We start from the raw sequence: 16860 nt of genomic DNA, 5'->3' as shown, positions 1-16860 counted from the left end.
AAAAAGCTAAAAGTCCAATTCTGCTACTTTTCAGTCGGCAAGTTACACATCTTTGGGTTTCTTTTCTTTGTGCTAAGCCCATATTTAAGCAATATCAATTCCGTGTGATCTTACACATTTAATTTAGAAGTCCAAATCAAGATTTTAGGTTTCCTGGGATTTATTTAGAGCACTTCATGCAATAGAAACATTTCCACATGAAATTGGTGGGGGTTTCCTCTGTCTGCTGACCTGCAGGATGCAGCAGTTCAGTCTCAGGGAAGCTGAGTGGTTTCTCAGCAGGGACAAGACCTCAGAGAAGGGGATGAGGCACAGGAGTGGGCAGGACCAATTTTAGCACTTCTGGATGAGAAAATCCCTGCATTTGGGTCAGAGCCTTTGGCCTAAATGCCACATTAAAATTGCAGGTGAAAAGACTTAGAATGATGAAATTCTTTCTTTCAAAATGTCTTGTGACATTAAAAGTAGAAAGGGATGGAAACAGAGGCTCCTCGTGTTTATGCCAGGTCATTTAATAACAGTGAAAAGGGGAAAAATAATCTGCATTCTCAGGTAATAAATTTAACAGATGCTGTTATTATCATTATTATTAATAACTTGCTAATTCTTTAATAATATTAATAACCAATTAATAAACACCACAATTAACTTGAATAATGATAATAATAACAGTAATGTATAGCATTTAAATGCCATTTCCTGTTAGCAGATCTGTGCTTTGCAAGAGGGGCATTTTCACTTTGCAGAGAGGGGTAACAGGTGAATAAAAGTCAAAGTGCTTATCCCAGTAAATCTTCCAGTAAGCTCCTGGCTGAACTGGGATGAGTACAGGTCTGAATCTTTCATTTTAAAGGCAGTGTGGTGCTGGCTGATGAATTTCACCATCCTGCAGAAATGTTTTTTGAAACCACTTTAGGTGTGTGCTGTTGTATGTGAAATAATGGAAATATTCAAGGTTATTTGTCTCTTTTGAACCTTCTCTCTGATTTGTCTTTGTTTTCACCAATTCTCTCCTGCTTTAAGCTGTCCTGGCAGTTAAACCTCCTGTTGTCTGACCTCCCAAATTCACCCTACTCTGACTCCTGACAGTGTCCCAATCCCTGCCCAGCACTTCAAGGGACTGGTGCTTTTTAGTTTTTGCTTCTCTGAAAACAGAGAGGGCATTGACAAAGAAGCTACGCACATTTTCCCTGTCTCTTTTCAAAATGAAAAAGTAACAGAAATAAACAGAATTTATTCATTAAAATTCCACAGATGGGAAATATTATCTTTGGTCCTTTTGAAGAAACCACTCTGTGCTCTGACAAGGCCTGCTTGAATTATGGAATTCAGCACACATGCTCTGTCTCCTGGCACGTCACCTGGTTTGTTTTTTTTTTTTGCCCTGTGCAGTGTCCCTCCTATAGCCATCTTCCCAGGGAAATGTGTCTCCCAAACAATCTCTTGTCCCCATCAGATGGGCTGGATTCAAGCCAGGCCATTGGTGGGGTTGTGGAGGGGAAAGTTGAGAAAGAAGGATTTAACCACCTCTTTTGAGAAACCAGCCACAAAAACATGCAAGGGCAAACTGGAAACTGATGGTTGGCTTCAATTTTCCATTTATTTTTTGGGAATGGGGGGTAAATATTGTGCCCTGTAGATACAGCAAAGGAAGCTGCTATTTATGTAAGACTTTTGTGAGCATCACTGCGGGCAAAAACACGAAGTATATTCAAATGTGACTGAAACAAGGCTGACAAAGCATTGGCCTTTGAGAAAGTCTGTTCTTCATTCCTTGTTTTTACATCCCCCTTTCTAGCCTGGAACTGAAATTTTCTTTAATGAAGTCCTATTGTCCTCTGAGTTATGGCCAGTTATTTTTCCCAGGGGCCACTCACTGTTGATGGGGTATTGGCATTGCTTCCCTGTCAACATCCTTCCAAATGAAACAGAATGGCAGAGTTTTTGTTTTAAGACCATAGGAATAACAAAGCCCACATGTTTAGAAGAGCTCTGCGTGCTTTGCAAACAGATAAAGCAGAAAATGATGTCAGATACTGCCCACCTGTCTCTCTGGATTATAAACACCTGCATTTGGATCTGGACTTATCCCATCTCACTTTAGGTGCTTTTTAGGCTGAAAGTCCTTCAGGTAAGAGTCCAGCCAACTCCCTGCATCACTAGTGAATGGCAGGGGTCTAAATTTCTGACAATACCCACCTCTTCCTTATTTGATTTTATAGCCAAAGCCTAAAGGCCAACCTGTATTAGAGGGCCTAGAAATAGATACAGAAGAGGTCAGTGGGATGAATCCTGCCCTGTCCTCGTCATTGCAGGGATATAACTCCCTGAAGTGGGCTATAAACTCTGAGGGAATGGCAAAATGCTGACATCTGAGTGAGGGTCTGAATCTCCCTCAAAATTTCTTCACTTGGTGGGACATTCCAGAAGAGCAGCAGAGTGGGACAGGGATAAAGAAAAGCTCTTGAAGCTGCCTGGCACCCTGAGGTCTGTTTTCTGTGCCACATCTGCTGCTTTTTACATCATGGCAGCATAAGGGAACTTTAATCAGAAGTCAGTGCTTTCCAGGAGTCTCTTCTTTGGGAGTCCTAGGATTTAACACATCTCTTTCTGTTCTTCTTCAGTCATGTCCTTTCCCCGCCCCCCTCCCAATTCATGATCAGAAAGATTTCCTTTTCTATTAAAAAAAAAAAAAGGATCCAAAGCTGCAGAGAAGTTACCAAGGGCTCCAGTGTAGCAGTAGTGTTTGCTATTATTTTATAAATATATGGCTAAAACCTCCTCAATTTCTGTCTCACCTGGCACAGTGCATACTCTGAATGGCAGATCTCATAAGCCTTAATTTTATTTTTCTCAAGCTGATTGAGATCAAATACTCAGCAATGGCAATAACTTTACCCTCACAGTGTCCCCTAATTATTTGCAAATACAGTAGTGATGGGGCTGACCTGGTGTTTCAGTGGGGCTGGTGGAATGGGTGACCTGGGTCAACGGGGTTCCTGCTCCCCCAAGGGCTGTTGAAGAGGTTTTTACACCGCTGACACTTCACTCTTAACACCCCTGGAACACTGTTTAATATTCATTCAGTAAAGGTCATTGCAGCTGTGGGGAATAAAACACTGACAGGACAAACAATAGGCTGCTGCCTGTAACTCTGAAAGCTTTGTGTAATTATCCTTTTGTCTGTCAATCCTACTGGATTCAGTACTACCAGAAATTCCTCAGTTTGACAGAACCCAGCCCTTCATGGAACCATTACACACTGTGATTACTTCTCAAATAAACATCTCTAGCAGCTGTATTCAAGGAAAGACACATAAAGCAAGGAATGATTGATAACTCGAAAATGAATAGTAAAATCCCACAAGCAAGGAGGTGAAATTACATGAAGTGATAAAACTCCTGGAGAAAAATGCCATCAGATTGGCCATATCCAGTTATCCTGCTTGGTTTTGATCCCACGTTCTCTTGTTCCTTTTGGAATGCACATGGCAGAAGATGGCCTTGTTCAAGGGACAAATTAAAGCCAAATGGTGAGGTACCATCCACTCACTCTGGCAGATCTATTGGAATAATTTTCCAGCAATAAATACTTGTCTGTAGGTTGAGTTTCACCATCGTGTGAATACACGCCAAAGTCAGAGGTCAGATGGGGAATGAGCCCTTTGAAGGGGCTTGCTTTTGAAAACTTGATGTTTCCCAAAGATCAGAATGGTGTCCCTGAAACTTATGAGCATTTTTGAGGGCTTTGTAAGGGAGAGGATCGGGGTTAGGGAAGTCTCCATAGGAACTGGAAACATGCAGCACAAAAGGACACCTCATTCATTCCCCCCTTACTCTCCTTCCACCTGAAGGTGATTAATGAGCCTGCTTGAAAACCAATACTTGAATAGTGATAAAAATACAGCCATTGAGCCCTTATCAAAAATAGTATTTAATAAAAAGGATGCAAGTCACATATCCCTGATTTGCCTTTGGAATTCAGCCTTACAGTCGTAGGGAACACACTGCAAAGAAGGGGTCTCTGTCAGCCCCGATCTCTGTCAGGTTCTTGCTGGATCACACAGACACTGCTGAGTTTGAGCAGTTTGCTGAGGAGTCAAAACACTGGGTGTTTTGAACTGCCTGTTCTTGTCCTGCTTCCAGGTTTTATTCCAGGTCTGATTCCAGGTTTTATTCCAGGATCACTACCACCAGCCAGGCTGGTCAGGCGGCTGAGGAAGCACTCAGGCCTCACCAGTAAAATAGGGCATAATTCTGTGTGTGGGGAAGAGTCTGGAGAGTGAGTCCTGTGAGAGCTGCTGAGGGAGCTGGGGGTGTTTAGCCTGGAGAAAAGGAGGCTCAGGGATGACCTTACTGCTCTCTAGAACTCTCTGACAGGAGGGTGTAGTGAGGTGAGGGTCGGCTTCTTCCCCCTGGCAACAAGGGGCAGGACAAGAGGAAACGGCCTCAAGCTGCACCAGGGGAGGTTCAGGTCGGACATCAGCAAGAATTTCTTCACTGAAAATGTGGTCAGATGTTGGAGTGGGCTGCCCAGGGAGGTGGTGGAGTCCCCATTCCTGGGAGTATTCAAGAAACCACTGGATGTGGCACTCAGTGCTCTGGTTGTCAAGGTGGTGCTCGGTCAGAGGTTGGACTCAATGGTCCTGGAGGTCTTTTCCAGCCTAAATGACTCAGTGACTCTACTCCACTCAACAGCTGATGCTTGAAGAAGCAGCCAAAGGAATCCTCACAGCGAGGATGGTCCTTACTTTGTCAGCAGCACGGTTCCATGTTGTATTTTCTACAAAATATGTTTTGCATCTCGATGTCAAAGGCAGCAGCTAATCCTCAGCTGGTTAAATTGATGTAACCAAAACAGAGACTTCTCCCTTCCTAGGGAGAGGAGGATTTGAGCTACAATATTTTTAGACTCTCCTTGTTGTCTCAGAGTTCATGCCCTCGCTGCTTTCTGCAAAGATTGTAATTGAAAACTACACATTTTTGGAGAATGTTCCTACAGCCCTCAATCATCTGCACAGTTTGTCCTGGCTTCGGTGGGGGGGGATGGTTCATGTGAGAGAGCTGGAGTGGATGTGGCTTTGAAAGTTCTGTATCTCTCTAATCTTTGTCAAATGCTGTTTGATGAAGCTGGGAAGTTGCTTTTGCAGACAAACGTAGGAAGAACACATTTTTAGGAGGAGACTGGCTGTTCTTTTTGGCTTTGACTTATCTGCATATTAAAATATGCATGTTAGTGAGACTGAATCTTTTCATCTGTGTCCCTCTAATTTGCCATCTTTTGTTGAAACTCTGTATTTTCTTTTTTGATAACTCCTCTTACGAGTATTATTGGAAGCTTGTAAAAAAAATTCTTTACTTCTGAGCCAAGAATTTACTTAAAAAGCAAAACTGTTGTATAAAAGGCTGTTTTAAATAGATATTAGCAAAGTAATGAGTCAGGGAACAGTTACTTAATTAGCTGGAGACTTGTTATCTAACATCAGAAGAAATTCTCATTGGGGAAGGCAGCTGAATTTACACTGGTAACACTTTAGATATAAAGTCTAAACCTCAATCAAGATGAAAACACAAACTCCTTATCGCTTAGGGTGAACTCCTTATCACTTAGGGTGCTGGTTAGAGTTTTGATTGCAACAGAATTAATGTTGGCTTCTTCCTCCTGGCATTTGCCATTTGCCCCTGTGCCCATGGTGAAGACCTGAGGGCTGCACTGTAGGACCTGCATGCACAAATCTCTATCTAGAAATCATGTGTAAGAATTTTTCTGTTAAAAGTCACTCACTTTCCACTAGGGGTTTTTCAGTGAAAAAAGTCCTGAGAGCAAAATGGCTGAAAGCAAAATGTTTAATTTCAGATTTCAGTTTCCCTAAGCAGTTTCTCCAAGGTATGAAGCCCAGCTGCAGTGCTGTTGGTACCCCCTTCCTCCATCCCTTATAGATTAAATCTCTGGAGTATTCTAGTTTAAAATATCTGTGAATGACTATGGAAGTTGTTTTTATGCACTTTCTTACAGAATATTCAGGTTATTTATAGATACACTTTCAAAAGAAGGACAAAGGTTTAGAAAAGGCTTTTGTTAACGTTTTTTTTTCACCTGAGCCTATTTCATTTTTAAGAATAACGAAGCAAAACAAATTCTGTATTGCATTCTTCTATAGCTTAAAATACATGTTTGGACTGTGAACTAGAAGATGATAAAGTGAAGGGAATGTTTTACATTTTTTATCCAGGAAGAGATTTTGGGCTCATTTCAGTTGCCCAGGCAGGGATGTCTCATGGCACCTGAGATCCTGTAAGTCTCTTACCTGGTTTCCAGTTATTGTTGAATGGCAGCACAGCCTCCCATTGATCCAGTGTCCTATTCCTGACCTAAAATCACTGTGGTTTTACAGCTGTTGCAGAGGACAGGCTTCTTTTGGTTCAGCTCATCTGGGATCTGATCTTACAGCTGTAAGAGCACGACAGCTGCATTTCATTACCTGCCATAACTCAAGGCCTAATACTTGCTTTATATGCTCCCTGATTTACCAGAGCTATTCTGGTCTGCTTCATCAACAGTCTATAATGAGCCTTCATTAGTGTTTGTAGATTACAATAAACAAATGATCTTACAAATTCTATGTTTTCCACAATGAATTTTTCTCTCCCCAACCCCTATGATACCCTAATATTTTCTATTTTTCTTCTAGGTTGGTTGTTACTTGAAGACCCCCAAGTTCCCAATTTGGCTGGTTTGCAGTGAAAGCCACTTCAGTGTGCTGTTTTGTTTGGAAAAGGATTTGCTCAGTGACTGGAAAACGGGACGGAGGTTTGATCTCTATTACTACGATGGCTTGGCCAACCAGGATGAAGAGATACGGTTGACAGTGGGTATGTGCAGCTCCCTGACTCTGCATTTCACCTCGGGATGGGGGCAGAAAGGAGGATCCAATAATAGAAAAAGTGATGGTTGCAGGCAGTGAATGTTAATTTCCCTAATCTGCGTAATTGGTTGTGGTGATTAATTATATTTCGCAAGGAGGTTTTGAGGATAAGCTCTTGAAAGGGTTAAAAGTGATTGTGTATCACTTTATACACACTGGCAAATGTTTCAGTGGCACTGATTCCCAAGGAACAGGTTGTGATCTCTGCCTTACTCATACTCCCAGGACCATAAAATGTATTTTACTACTCCCATTCTCCTTCACATCATCTCACATCGTTTCTACAGGCAGAAAGTGCAGGCCTCCCATTCCTCACCCTAAATGCCAGTAGGAAAATGAGCACACAGGATGAGGAAACATGAAAATCCTTGCCTCCAAGGCAAGAAGATGCCAGTAATCTGCTAAAAGAGTTTTGTCTCTTACCTGCCTGGAAGCACAAGCCTGCAAAAGGTCTTCCAGCTTGTTACACTCCTTTCAGGGAACCATGCCAAATTACACAGCTGCTTTTACAGTAACTACGTATTTCTCCAACTGGAGGGCATTTGGATGAGTATTCTGATCCTTAGAAAGCACCTACTTCAGTATGTTCTCCACCACTAAATCCCTGTTTGCTAATAATACCCTACCTACCTTTTGTTTTCTTTCCTTTGGTATTTTTACACAATCTCATCTGTGATTCTTTGATAACCACATTCCTTCTCAATTTTAAGGAGCCACTCTATTGTAGTCTGCTCTTTAGAAATAAGTTGTCTTTATTCCTTATTTGCACCAACATCCAGGTTTTTGGGCAGGATGGGTGTTGTATGTTCTGCCTGAGTCCCTGGGGCAAAGCTGTTCATGTGCTGGGAGTGCTGGGGGCTTGAGAACCTCACGAGATGTGGTAGTGAGTTCAGTCATCTTTCTGCCTGTTATTTGTCCTCTAAAGAAAGCCCCTGTCATTCTGCTGTAGGGGTCACATGCTCAAAAAATGATCAGTTTTCCCAGGACTTTGGTTGCCAGCTGGTTCCCACATCCCAGATAAAATTGACATGGGTGATGAAGCTCAGCACAGGACTAGAGGCACATTTTTTCTATTGTGTTCTACCACATAACATCTGGTCCAAATCAGGTATCCTAATCTGTCTTTCCATCACCAGGAATGTTTCCAAAATCTAGAGCTGCCAAGCCCTCTAAGATCCCTGGATGAGAAATTCCCCAGAGCACGTATAAATTTTTCCCTTTGCTGTCCAGCCTGCCATGGCATTCCTGTGTGTTTCTCTCCAAAGCCTAAACGTGCATGGAGTTGTAGATATCTCTTTGTTGTGGCCATAGCCCCTTCCAGGGTTTGTCCCAGTAAATCCTTTGTTATCTGTGAAATTCTGCAAAAGGCAGTAAAAATGCAAATATTTTCATCATTCCACAAAAACGCTGTCCTGGCTCTGGCTGTGCAGTAATCCCTTGGTAGGTCTGGAGAAAACTCTAATTATTTTACATCCAGAAGGTAACACTGGTCAAACATCTAAACCCAGAGCACAGGAGCAGATGGAAATACCAGAATGCTGAATATTGCTGGTATTTTCCTTGTGGAAATCCCAGGCAGGGGTGATGTTTAGGCAGCATTACCTGGAGATGCAGCACGAGGAGCTGGGCACTGCCCCAGCCACATCTCCCTGCTGTTGATTAGTAAAGCTGGTTGCTTTACCTGAGCAAGAAGGTGAATTCCTTGAAATGGGAATCTTGGTTATAATTAGGTAAAATTACCATCAAGGTCACATTTCAGGAAATAGTGAAGAAATTGTGCTGGGCAAGAAAGGCAAAAAAGACAGAAGAGTAGAATTATATTTTGGGAGTAGCAGCAATTGCTACTCATATTGAGAATTTGCCCTGCTTTTCATACTTAACCATTTCCCAAAATGGAGACAAGAAATATAAAGTTCCTTCATAAAAGCAGGTTAATGACATCAACATACCATCATAAAGAGAGGAAAATAATATAAATCTTTGCATTTATTAGAAATTCTGGATAGGCAGAGAAGAGCTGTAACAGTGCTGGTGCTCAGTTTCTCACTACCTAGAAGTTGAATATACATATTCCTTGCCTGTTACTGTAAGATACACCTTTATGATACTTTTTTTCATATTTCTTCGTTATGGAAACGTTCCATTCAAACCTTTTGTTGGAAGAATTCAAGTCTAAAAATGACAAAATTCATCAAAGTTGGCAATGGAAGGGCAGTCACGCCATTGTGCCTGTCCTCTTACCAGCGCTATGGTCAGGACAGTGGCCTAAGTTGCACCAGGAGAGGTTTAGAGAAAAATTTCTTCACAGAAGGGGTTGTCAGGCCTTGGAATAGGCTGCCCAGGGAAGTGGTGGAGTCACCAGCCCTGGAAGTTTTCAAAAAACGTGTACATGTGGCACTTGAGTGTTACAGTATTTCCACACTTGGAGTCATGGGTTACGTGGTGAACGTGGTGGTGCTGCTGGGTTGATGCTTGGACTTGATGATCTTAGAGGTTCCAACTTCTATTATTCTGAAATTTTGAGTTACAAACTCTTCAATATTATGACAAAAAAAGGTTCATTTAAACTTAAAAGATTCCTGTGTGTCTCTTAAGTTCCTGAGGATCTAGAGGAAAAACACCAGTACTTGATGTACTTTTAAATATTGTCCATTTCCCTCTACTCCAGCCCTTGCAGTCATCCAGAGTTCTCTGCATGCGTTTGTACCCAGCAGATCAACACACAAGGGAGAGCCAGGTCCTTTCTGTGACACAAGAGAGCCAGATAGATCTGAGACTGGCAGTTGTGAATGTCAGAACAATCCCCTCCCATCCTGTCTACATCAGTCTCACTGAAGCAGACCCAAATCCTACACCCTGCTTTGGCAACGTGCGCTGCTCACAGTCCATTGGCTGGGTGACAGACAGAAAAGAAGAAAGAAAGAAAAAAACCCTGGTCTGCTGCAGTTTAAATGTTTGACTCCAAAACAGGAAACAGCTGAGCAGACTGACATCCAAGCTGGTGGCAGGATGTTTTGTCCCTGGGAAGCTCAGCTCTACTTTCACTGTTGACAGATGCCATGTCTGAGACAGTGACCTCTCTGTTTTCCCCGAACACTGCAATTGCCTCTCGGTCCCAAGGGAATGCTCACAGCCTGGGGAGGCTTTCTGATATCCCACACAGCATCATCTTCTCCTGTCTGTGCATTGCTTGCTGAACAGTCAAGGGGCAATCTTCTTCTCCAGAGTGAAAGAGTCCTAATCCAGTTCAAACTGGACTTGTGGTTTCCTATTCAAGTGTAGCGCTACCACTGTCCTTAGCATCTGAGTAACAAAAGTTACTCAGTAATTACAACATCAGTTGCAAAATAAAAGCCTCGTGACAGCCCTGCAGCACAGTATTTCATTTTCTGATCTGTGGTTTTCCTTGAAACCATCTCTGTGAGTCATCCAACCTGGCTCAGGCGTGGTGATCAGTGGTGGATGTGGCAGCAGTGGGGCTCAAATCATCTGAGAGGTCTTTTCTGTGAGGTTCTGTATGAGTAGAAATTTCCCCAGCCACTAACAATGTCTATTATCTCTCTGCAGATACAACTCAGGTGTGCCCTGAAAATAAAGAAAATGATCTTACTCCTCCACTTGAGCACTGTATTAGGACAAAGTAAGTGAAATTACAGTTTTTCATACAGATATATTCAGTTGTTGATACAAGTCACACATGTGAGGCTGTAGAGTCAAAAAGAATATTTCAGCAAGTAAAGCTGAAAAATCACTGCTTAAAAATCAGAAGGTATCTGAATGGGCCGGGCTGTGGTAAGTATTACACATTTAATTATGTGTTACTGTAATTCACATTGAACTGTCCAAGGTGTTCATTCTTAGAGGGACCTTCACTACATCACCAAGAACTGACTGAGCCAAATTCAGTCAGAGAGCACAGCTTGGCTGCAGTAGATCTAAATTTAGATTCCCAAAAGTGCTTGATGCCTGTTGCAGAGGTATAATGAGAAAAGGAGAAAATTTATTCCGTTTTCATCAGTCTTTTCTGAAGAACAAAAGGGGCAACCTGGGTGTTATTTTCAATATCATGAAGCCCCATTGAACAGTCTCAGTTTTCTCCAGCTGTCTGAGGACAGCACAGGCTTTGTCAGGGCCACAAAACAGCACATTTTGTGCAGTCATTCATGACAGTTCTTAGCTCATATTCTCTCCTTAAATACGGGGTTAGTTCCTGTCATTTTGGGATTTTCGTGGGCACTTTGAGGCCTGTGTAAGCAATTCATCCAAGTCATACTGAAGTTAATGGGAACATTTTCAGCTTAGTGAGGCATGGAGGAAGCCAAATGGAGAAATTTAACTGGGCAGAAAATTCATCTTTATATGAATTCCAGCCTGGCTTTGGAAGTTACTATCTGAATATCTCTGGAGCAAGAAGTGAAAGCCTCATTGTCAGAGACCATAACATTTGTTCTGTCAGCGAGCCAGGCAGCTTCAGGTTTCTCCTGCAGTTCCTCTCCTGTCCTTGCTACAATTTGCTCTGTAAAAAAAAACCCAGCAGAAAACAAATAAATAAGGACAGTGGCTGCCAACGATCAGAAAGTCACTGAAAGTTAGAAGAGGCATCCTGCAAGGTGACAGCAGTGACATCAGTCCAGCCTTCCTGCACATACAGATTTTATTGATTCTTCATTTCCAGTGACACTTAAGCATGATTGCAAACTCAAATAAATAATGTATAACCTCGGAAAGCCCCACGGGGAGAATAATGCATGCAACTACTTAAAGTCTTAGAATATCTTCCATTCCTGGCATTGTGTCAGAGTTATACAGTGTTGGTAGTGCTGCTTTTTGTTTGTTTTAAGTTCCCTGCTTTAATCTGCTGGAGAAGTACATTACCAGCAAATTCCAGTGTCAATTTATTTTGTTTGTAGCATTCTCAGCACTGTCTGATTTACCCTGGGCAGTCTGGCTCCTTGTTTTCAGTGTTCTCCCTTTGCTTTGAGGGTATTTATTTAAGCGTGGCCTTGCTGCAAAAGGTTTTTCATGTTAAATTTTTCCTGTTTGTTTTAAGAATTTTTTCTTCCAGCTGTGGAACAGTATATAAAGGAAACGTAAAAACCAACCCAAATAACCAAAATTTTAACAATTTGGCAGGTAAAGAAAGGGGTGTTTTCTATCATACAGCCATGGAAAATACTCCTGAATTAATTTTTCATAAAGCAAAGAGCTGTTACTTATTTTGATGAAGAATTCATGATGAAGCTCTGTATCAGACTTCTCTCATCAAAAAATGCAGGATAATTTCTCAGGCAGAGTGGAGAATTTCACAGTCTGAAGAATCAAACTAGGACAATTAACTATCATTAATTGGTTTTATTGTTAATTGGGGGTTTTTCCTTCCGTTCACATGCCTCAGTTCTGGTTTAATCCATGACAAGCCCATTGCTTATCCCAATATCTGAGCACCACCATCCTGTAACACACTGAGTTCTGTGCCTCACATCTGCCTGATGTTTGTTCTCTTACCCTCTCCTAAAGGGAAAACTCCATAGGTAGTAGGCTGGTTTGGCATTCAGATAATAATAACAGTAATAATAATAATAATATCAAAAGAATACTGTTAATGTTATTATTATCAGAAGAGAAGGGTGGTTTTGCTTCTGCCAGACAAGGAGGCTCATGTTTTCAGTCCCTATTGTATAAAACATCAGAGCAGTTTAGTTCTGAGTTTAAAGCAGGTAACCCTTCAGCTGGCTCTGGAATGACCAGTCACCACCAGGTATCACTGTAACCAAAAAATGGACAAGTTACAAGTGCTTTTCTTGTGGCTCTCAGCCCCAGACATCTGTGGCAGCAGTCGGATTCTGGCCCAGGGATGTCTGGAATGTGCATCCCTGAGTTGTTTTGGAGCTGCCGTGCAGACAACTTATCCTGTTCTTCCCTGAGGAATACTCTTATATCACAGTCCTGATCCTCAGCATTGGGGGAAATAATACCTGTTGGCTCTGCCTGAGGGGAACCAAACTCTGATCTGATATTTTAACCTGAATTCAGCAGTGTGTTTTGTTAACCCTCTGTGGTAGTGGCGCTGTGGGATACATGAGTTCACCTGTTGGCTGTGAAGTGAAACACCCAGAGGGAATTTAGTGGATAAGAGAAGAGCAGAGCCTGGGCATTCCACCCTGAGATACTGATGTGCTCCAAAACAAAACCAAATTATCAGCACAGGAGATGCTCACTGAGTGCTATTCCAGGCTGAGCATTGTTCAGGGCCTGGCCTGTTCCTCTTCAGTTCCCGTTAACTCTGTGACCCTTGGGTGAGGTTGTGCTTGAAGCAGATGGGTCAAATGTAGTTTTCCTTTTGCTAATCTGATAAATCATAATTGAATCAGCAGCTAGAAAATGCCTCACTGTGAATTACACTGTGGCAGGATAGTTTGGGGAAGTGATCCCCTGCACTGCCCAGGAGGTTTTGTATCTGTTTGTAAATAAGACTTGTTCAGCACCTGGAGTGAGATTCCTCACTCCTTGACACCTTTTCTTGTGCAGATAGATGCAAGAGGGGAAAAAAGTTTTGTCTCATAGAAGCAAACAGCCAAAGGCTGCTTTGCAATCTAAAAAATGGTTTGAAAATAAACCCAGGAGATGAGGCTTGTTCTGAAATTTACCTTCAGTCCTGCTTCAGAATTATGTTCTGTTGGAGCTCTTTGTGGAAAGCCTGTTTTAAAAAAGGCCAGTTCCTCACTGCACAGTGATTAACAACATCCTTACCAACCACAAAAGTGGTGTCAGCAATGTGGGTAATTCCACAGGGCACAGTGCAGGCTCAGAGCAGATTTCATCTGGTGTCTTTTGGCCTCTGTGGGGCCTCTGTGGATCCCTCTCAAAACTTTAATCACCCTGGTGAGATAGAAAATTGCGCCTTGGGAAGATTGGAGACAAAGATAAGGGATGATTTGATGCCATTACCTGAAAAATCCAATGGGGACAGAAGGTGGCAATTTTATTTTCCATTTGGTTTTTTAAGGGGTGACATTCCTAACCTCTGGCAGGGACAGCTCTCACCTCTGACAAATGCCAGACTAAACTGAATATCCACACATGAAACATACTTTAACTTAAGATCTGAGGCATCTCTGCTGTGTATTCCTGCTAAGTATTCCTGGGATGGAGACAATCTCTGCAATTTTTTCGATTTTTATTTTCTCAGCAGTGTAAAAAACAGAAGGGAAAAATTTCACAACAGCCCTCAGATGGTCACTTCCTTTGAGACACTGCCCTGAAGACTGCATGAATTCAGCTTTTGGTTTTGCTTTACGCTTAATTGGCTTGCTCAGCACAAGGACTGAGCTGCCATACCCTTGCTGACACATCCTGTCCTCAGTGACAGAAAGAATGTGGCACTGGCAGCTCCCTGTTCCCTCCACCCCCTCACCAATGTCTTACTACTCTGAGACAGATTTTCAGAATAGGTATTTTGAATAGATCTACTCAGTACTGGGAATGCAACAGTTTAGTTCCTAGAAAATGGGGACCATGACCTTGCAAATGAGAAAAGCCACAGCCAAGGGTGAATTCATGCCATGAGGGGTCAGTTGACTCACTTCAGGGATGTGACTGGAGAGCATCATCCTGCTTTCACCAGGTTTGGGGGCAGATCTTTGTCTTTTGCCATGGTTTGCAAACACATTTTGTGGCAAATTCAGGGTTGATGCCTCTTTTGCATTCAGTCACATTCCTGAGGTGGGAAGCTGAGATGTGGCAGCCAGTGCAGAGCCAGGAATTAAGAACATGGAAGGGTCCAGACTGGCCTGGAAACACTGTTCCCAGTGTACATCTTCAGTGCCATTCTGAAGGAGGAGTAAGGGCAGAGAAAAGCAAAACCTCAGCACAGGAAAAGTGAAACATCACCATTAAAATGAGCCGTGGAATGCTTGGAGGAGCCAAGGTCAGGACAAAGAGAGGTGCTCAGTGAAGTGATCCAGGCACAGGATCTCAGAGTCAGAGGGTTCCTAATCAGAGCTGAACAGGAGGGTGCAAATTACCTCCTGACAGCTGACACTGAGTGTTCTGGTTATTTGGGGTTAATTCTTGTACCCATCTGGGGCATTCCCTAAGTATTCTGTCCAACGTGAGGGTTCTTGTTGTGAATCAGCTGCTGCTGAGGACTTTCTGTTGCCCAGGAGAGGCTGGAGGAAGGGTCAGGACAGGGACCTCCAACCCTGGCACCTCAAATCAGGGGGTCCAACTCCCTCACTTCTGCCCCGTTTCCCACTGAGATGTGGTTAGTTATCCCAAACAAGCCCATCCCAATCTCTCTGAGGTTCCTTGGGTGGTTGAGGGCTGTGGGTTTGCCTTTCCAGCGATGAACTGATGGTTGTCAAAGGCTTGCTTTCGTTTCTAGGTGGCAAGGAGCTGTCATCGACTGGAACGGCACGGAACCCATCTTGTGACTGATGTGAGCTGCGCTTTATTTGAGAAGACCAAGAGGAAACGACTGAATTAGCACATTCCTATTCCCACCAATGCAGGAAATGGGGCAGTTTGAGATGAGGAAGAATGACAAGGTTACAGGCTGGCAGAGTTTCACCTCAGTCACCTCGTGCTTCAGATATTTTGCTTACAATATAAACAACACTGACGTAAATTCCTCGTCACTGCCTTTAGCATAAAGCTCCTGAGGGCAGGCTGGGTTCCCACCACCAAGTCAAGGTTACAGATGAAGCAGAGAAGTCGTCAACGTCCCCTTGAGGTCTCCTTCTGGATCCACTCTGTATCCTGCAATTGTTTGGAAGCATCTGATGGGAGATGCTGAACCCAGATTTCTCTCACTTTTACAGCCTTCTCTGTCCTGCCTTGTTCTCCCCTGACAGAACTCCAGTGCCACTACAAAACATCATCCAAGGAACAGATGTTCACCTCTTTACCTGGTGTTAGCAAGCCTCATTTTGCACTAAATAGGTTGGTGACCACCTGGGCTTTTCAGGGGAAGCCTGGCCTAGACCAAGTCCTCATTGTGTCATAAAATTGCAGTAAGGATTGTGGTTCTGTGTTCCCAAAATAATGCCATTAGTACGTTCCTAGTACTGGGTGCAGTTGGTGTGTAACAGTGCCTCGTGCTGATATAGCTCATTTTTCTTTCTGGTAAGAGGCAGCTGTATCGGTATCTTTACATTTATACCTTTATTTCTACACAAGGGTTTATTTACACCCAAGTGGCAGGTTAGATCTGTGGTTTGCTTCTTCATAACTACAAGAAAACAGAAGAGTTGTGTCGCTTTGAAATTCAACTGGTGCCTATCTGTGATAGGTGCCAGTTTCCATGGTAAAATAAAGTGTGTGTGCTGGAATGAGGTGGAGATGGATCCTGAAGTACTGAAGCCACAATTTGTATTCTGATTAATTCTGTTTTAGCAACACTCTACCAAAATTGGAGCAAGTTACTGTACTGAAGGATGGAAAAAATGCCTTGGGAAAAAAAGGCAGATAAATGGTGTTTCTAGAGTTATTCCTCTCTCCTGAGACTGAATATTTCATGAGAGTTCAATAAAGGACTTTTAGTTTCTGATGTTTATTGTAGCACCTTCTTCCTAGTCAGTGTGGAAACTCCTCTGGGTCCTGAAAAATGAGTGCAAAATCAATTTCCAGCAAAAATTCAGTGTTGTTCTGGGTGTAGGGTGGAGATACCAAACTGACTGTGCAAATGGGGATCTTGGGGAGTTAGCACTGGAGTTAGATTTGAAAACCAACTTGAATATAAGTTATAAAGGAGTACCAGAAAGGTTTAGATGGGCTTTGGATGAAGATCTGCCTCCCCCTTTGCTTCCCATTCAACCAAACTGTCTGTCATAGAATCACAGAATGGTTTGGGTTGGAAGGGAAATTAAAGATCATCTCATTCCACCCCCCTGCCATGGGCAGGGACACCTTCCACTATCCCAGGCTGCTCCAAGCC

General features: G+C 42.8%; 1 protein-coding gene across 3 annotated transcripts in view; it reads left to right on the top strand.

Moving 5' to 3' along the window:
* The window catches only part of MINDY4 (MINDY lysine 48 deubiquitinase 4), a 65078-nt gene extending 48605 nt beyond the window's left edge, over positions 1–16473 (top strand). For all 3 annotated transcript variants that reach the window (XM_010394806.4, XM_010394807.4, XM_010394805.4), the window contains 3 exons: positions 6693–6873; positions 10494–10566; positions 15310–16473. In XM_010394806.4, the coding sequence (XP_010393108.3) occupies positions 6693–6873; positions 10494–10566; positions 15310–15358 (303 nt within the window). In that variant the 3' untranslated portion in view covers positions 15359–16473. The remainder of the gene's footprint in view (positions 1–6692; positions 6874–10493; positions 10567–15309) is intronic.
* The last annotated feature ends 387 nt before the right edge of the window (positions 16474–16860 follow it).

Source organism: Corvus cornix, chromosome 2 (genome assembly GCF_000738735.6).
Source record: "Corvus cornix cornix isolate S_Up_H32 chromosome 2, ASM73873v5, whole genome shotgun sequence".
Taxonomy (NCBI): domain Eukaryota; kingdom Metazoa; phylum Chordata; class Aves; order Passeriformes; family Corvidae; genus Corvus; species Corvus cornix.
Note: the sequence above shows the minus strand (reverse complement) of the source record. Positions and strands in the feature narration are given on the sequence as shown.